The sequence below is a fragment of the Cariama cristata genome, unplaced genomic scaffold (assembly GCF_000690535.1).
Source record: "Cariama cristata isolate BGI_N322 unplaced genomic scaffold, ASM69053v1 scaffold41117, whole genome shotgun sequence".
Classification (NCBI taxonomy): domain Eukaryota; kingdom Metazoa; phylum Chordata; class Aves; order Cariamiformes; family Cariamidae; genus Cariama; species Cariama cristata.
The window spans coordinates 12,171-17,311 of NW_009625700.1; the positions used below are offsets into that span (position 1 = coordinate 12,171).

Genomic DNA, 5,141 nt, shown 5'->3' on the forward strand with positions numbered 1-5,141 from the left:
CCCCCCCGCCCCAAGTTGAATTTGCTTAGTAGGTCAGGTGTTTGGGATAGGACTCATTGCTCCTCCCTTATTATTCTAGTTAGAATAAGTCATGGAAAAAAGTTCCTTTGGATAAAAATAAATGAAATTATTTGCTGCAGCATTTTTTTAATTGTAGCTTTTATTTAAATAATTTAAAAAACAGCTATACAGACTGAATATAATATATATAATTCAGAAAGCCCAACAGCATTAAAATGTTTTTTTTCTTAAGAAATTCTGCTAGTCAGTCATCTTCAAAAATATTTCCCTTTCTACTTGCTAGTAATAATGATAGGATTCTGCAGCTTTCTCAAAGTTTGTTAAACAGATATCTATTTATTGTCAGATATCTGAAACTTCTTAGGATTTCTGAAGTTTTAGAATGACCCTGCTGGAGATGAGGTAGTGGTTCAATTAGAAGCAAGAAGACTGAAGGGACATAGTACATGTAGTCTGTCAAATGGGTATTATCTCTATGCATTAGATGACTGTTGCCAGGATTTACATATTTTTCTATTGTCAAGTCCAAGAATTTTTTGGGAAAGCTCTCTGTTGCTGGAAAGTCATGTTTCAAAAATCTGCTTTCGTAAGAAAAGTAATTATTTGTCACAGACACTGGAAAATATTAACAAACGATAAATCAGTACATTCTTGTCATCTTGTATTATAGTGCAGTTTGAAATAAAAGATTTGAGCTGACCTATTTATCTTTCTTAAACAGTTATTTCAGTTTGAGATTTAACAAAATCTGAAAGCTACATCTTCCTGTGATGCAACTTGATAAAAACAAAGATATTTCGGTAGGGATTTTCAAAGGGACTTTGTCCAAATCTTCTTGAAATGAAATTTGAAAATATGACTTAGTTGTCTGGCAAATACAACTGTGCTACCATTCCACACAACATAAAGGGGAAAAAAAAAAACAAAAACAAACCCAAACACAACAGTTTTCAGCCAGAATCTCTAGTTGCACTTAAAACACAGACAATTATACTCTTAATTTAAAAGCTTTCAGCATATAAAATAATGAAAAGGTGAAGTTAAGTATTATAGTTTTACCAACTATGCTTCACCATTTGGTATAGATCTCAGTTAACAAAAGTTCAGAGGGGATGTAGAATCCAAAAGTCTTACTGCTTAGTTCCATTTGCAGCAAAGGGCTATTGATTTTTCATTTGACATACTTAGTGATCTGAATTACTTGTTGAACCTAACCCTTCCTTTTATTTTTTTTCTCCCAATTTTACATTTATTGACAGTGTAATTTCATATTGCTTCGATCTGTTTTTTCAGAAACATGCCTTTTTTTCAGAAACATGGTGTTTTGGTTTGTGTTTTTTTTTAGCATGGATCCCCATTTTGTAATGCCAACAGAATGTTGCTCAGCTTCAATATGCTTATGACTTGAGCTCTGCTGTCATTGCTGACAGTTTCACTGATGGTCTGTCCTTGTTAAATGAAGGACTCGTCATCAAGCAAATGATATTTTTAATATCTGCCAAGCTAGCAGTATGCTGTCTTTCACGCTTAACCCTTGCAGGTTTTAGTCTTCCTTCACTTACCACCCTTATGTCTTTTATCTGTTAACATTTTATATTTGATATACCTATTTTTTTTTTTCTCTTGAGAAAAGATATCGGAGAAATATGTCTTTTCTTTATACGCAGAGAAAGAGATGACTTGATGGATGCACTTGTTTCACTGAGACGAAACATGAAAGAGATGCAGCAAAGAGAAGCTAATGCTTGTGAGCAAGTTAAACAAGCTGTGCAAATGGCAGAAGAGGCCAATTTAGAAAAAACAACGGTAAATTCATCAAGAAATGAGAGCTTTTCAGTATTCAGATCTACTGCAAATGTTAATTAGTTTTCATGCTAATGAAAGAATACATGCATAAGACTTTTATCACTGTTGATATGCTGTAGTAGATTTAAAAGCATTGCATTGTTTGACTGTTTCTGAGCAGTAACATGAAATCTATATTCGAGTTCTTAAATTCTCATCAAGGCTGTAGGGTGTGTTGCAATCTTAGGCCGCTATTTATTCACAGCTAGGTGATAGAAATTGAATGGTAGATTTTCTAAGGCATCCATGACATGTAGGAGGATAATTCTCATGTCACATTTCTGAGCTACTCTGGAAAGAGTAACTTAAAATGACTACAAACAACTCTCTTGCCTCAGATGAGTGCAGTGCAAGAACTGATTAGCTAACAGAGCTCTTTCACGATGAGAAGCCCTGTCTGATGCTACCTACAGGAAGCTTTTGGTGCTATGTAAATAATAATGATCAAACCAGTTTAGATCAAATAAATGCTTGTGTTAGCCTTAGTTACTGTATACAGTCAACCAATATTGACCTAAATTATTTCCTTGATATTTAGTGACATCTACTGTATTATTAGTGAATTACTATGGAATTGAGAATTTTGGGGCTTGGTTTGTTGGGTTTTTTTAAAAATTGAAATGCTGTTGTTTCTAATAGTGCACGCGTTACTCACTACTATTTAAAACTGCACAAAATGCTTTTCCTCCTCTATGCAATGAAGTTGTCTGATGTTCTTTTCTGATTTGGTGTTGGAAATCTTTATTTTAATATTTAAAAAGAAAATCCCTATAAATTCTTACTCAGTTTAGCTCAAGTTAGAAATGTGGTGTAAGAATAAAACTTAGTAAGACAAATTAGTAGAGCCTTTAATGAAATGGGTCTTCCTACCTATCCTATTTGTCCCATGTAAAGAAAGCAGCTCCATAGGGTCTCTGCTGGCCACCTGCTTCACTGCAACAAAGAAATGTGAAGTGCTATCTGCCTTTATACAAGACTGAATAGTAGTGTGTTTCTTCCATGCTCAAAAACTGTTGTAATATGAAGGAACAGGAAGGAATATTTTACTTAGGCTGCATTAATTTAGGATTTTTACATATACTAGTACTTCTCTTGGTAAGTACAAACCATCCTTTATTTTCCTAGTCCTAAGGTGAAGTGCTGTTTTTCTTTGTGTTTATCATGGAATCCAATAGAGAAGTCCACATAAGAAAAGTGAGGCGTTAACAGACTGGGCTTCCAAATGCTATAATTGCCATTTCATTACCCTGTTGGCAGAAAGTCTAACCTCACGTGCTTATCATTTAAACCCACCATTCTTTCTTGTCTTTCAGCTGTATCTGTAGTTTGTGGCATCTTGCCTATTACATAGAGCAAGGAGGAGATTGAGTAAGGTTAATCTTCCATAGCTGAAGCAAATCCAGGAATGTATTTTCAACATAAATGTCATAGGAGAATAATTGTTTGAACTACTCATTATGTAGTCAAAACAGCGGAGGTAACGAAATACACGTTTCTTCTTGCAACTTATTTCTTCTAGAGTTGTCTGGTTTTACAAGTCTGCCAAACTATAGCAGCCTTATGCAGGCAGTTTTTTGCTGATGCTGATAATACATTCCTGCAAAAAAGGATTCAAGGCAACAGAGGGATTCCCCCTCACCAAGGTAGCCTTGTGGTAGGAAAGAGACTCTGAGGAGGGTCCCACAGAATCGACATAAACCTAATGGAGACTGTTAGAGCATTATCGTTTAATTTGCTTCCCTCATGAACAGCCCAAAACCAAGGAAATTGCATACAGGGGATTGGCTTTGAGTAAATGAAAAATAAGCAGTTTAAAAATACTAATTTGAAAGTAAAGGGTAATAAGGTAGGGTTCCTAAAAGGAGGTTACTTTAGCTTCCCTGAAATAGCATATGCTGGATATCAGTGAAATGATGAAATGAAATCTAGTTTACTTGTGGGCTAGCAAGCTGCCTTTAGGGTGTTTGAATATTTTGATTTACTTTTAATGGAGTAGTGTATTTCTGATTTAAACTGACATAACGCTCAACTCCTATCCCTTTGGCAGGGATACATCAGCATAAATTGATCATTATTTTTTTTTCCCTAGCTTTTTTAGAAGATAGTGTCTACTGTGCTTCTTGCATATGAACTTATGTTTCTTCTATTTTGACACAAAATACATCTATAACTTGTGTTTTAGCACTTCAAATTAAGCAGGACATCTATGCGTTTTCAGTAGAATTAATCTTTATTTGAGAAAACTGAAATGAAACAACAAAAAAAATTTGTTTCTTTGTATCTTTACTTACTTCTTCCAGGTTTCTTCTTAGCCTTCCGCACTGAGTAATTCACTTCAGGGGGAAAACAAGTGGAAAAGCATACATTATTTGTTTATTTTTCCTTCAGCTATGCAGTTAGGCAGGAACCACTGCATTTGCAAAGAGTCAGATATTGGAGGCTGATTCTAGTGATGCACATTCAGGAATTTTGAATGCAAGGCAAATAATCATCTTAGTTTTAGAAGAACAGATACTTATTTGGAAAATATACATTGAAAAATGCTTCCATGTTTGCCATGACTCCTAAAAGCAATTAGATTTCTAAATTACAGTAGGGTGAGTATATATATACAAACATATACATCTGTTTTCATTTTGTTAATTCTATTCTAGATGTTAACACAGTAGGGTATGTATAAATGTCATAATTACTATGTAAAAAGCCCAAAAGATATCCTTTCTAATAGCAAATTGGTTGCTCTGAAGGTGTGAGATAAATACCACGTTTGTTAAAAATTTTAAGTTTCTTCCACTTAAAAAAGTAGTTTTTTCTAGGCTCTAGTCCAGTGTGAGCAGCTGAAAAGTGAGATGGAACGGCAGAAGAATCGTCTTGAAAAGGAGTTAGCTGCCCAGCTAAATAAGAGGACTGATGAAAAAGAAGCACTGCGGGCAGAAATGAAGAAGGAAAGGGAGGACTTGGCAGCAATGGTATGAGTTGGGTTTTTTTTTCTATTTGTGTATTACAATGAGCGTATTGTCTTTAAACTTTCTGTTTGCTTGTCTTTCATTTTGTTTCAGTTTTGGGTTTGAGAACTCAGTAAATTACTTCCACCATTGCTTTAAAGCAGCAGTAGATGAGTGATCCTTTGAATCTGAGTAACTGGGTTTTATGCAACGTCATTAGATACATACTAAGTTGTCAATGTTATGTGCTTTGTTTTAGTTTGCATAATATTTTCTAATGCACTTTGACAAAGTAGGAAAGGGTTAAGTAGTATGTGATGCAAGGTTTCT

General features: G+C 34.5%; 1 protein-coding gene across 1 annotated transcript in view; it reads left to right on the forward strand.

Annotated features, from left to right (window-relative positions):
• The window catches only part of SDCCAG8 (serologically defined colon cancer antigen 8), a gene marked incomplete at both ends in the record, with an annotated part of 15,119 nt that extends 10,284 nt beyond the window's left edge, over positions 1-4,835 (forward strand). The window contains 2 exons of the mRNA XM_009703704.1: positions 1,689-1,827; positions 4,683-4,835. Of these exons, the coding sequence (XP_009702006.1) occupies positions 1,689-1,827; positions 4,683-4,835 (292 nt within the window). The remainder of the gene's footprint in view (positions 1-1,688; positions 1,828-4,682) is intronic.
• Positions 4,836-5,141: the final 306 nt, after the last annotated feature.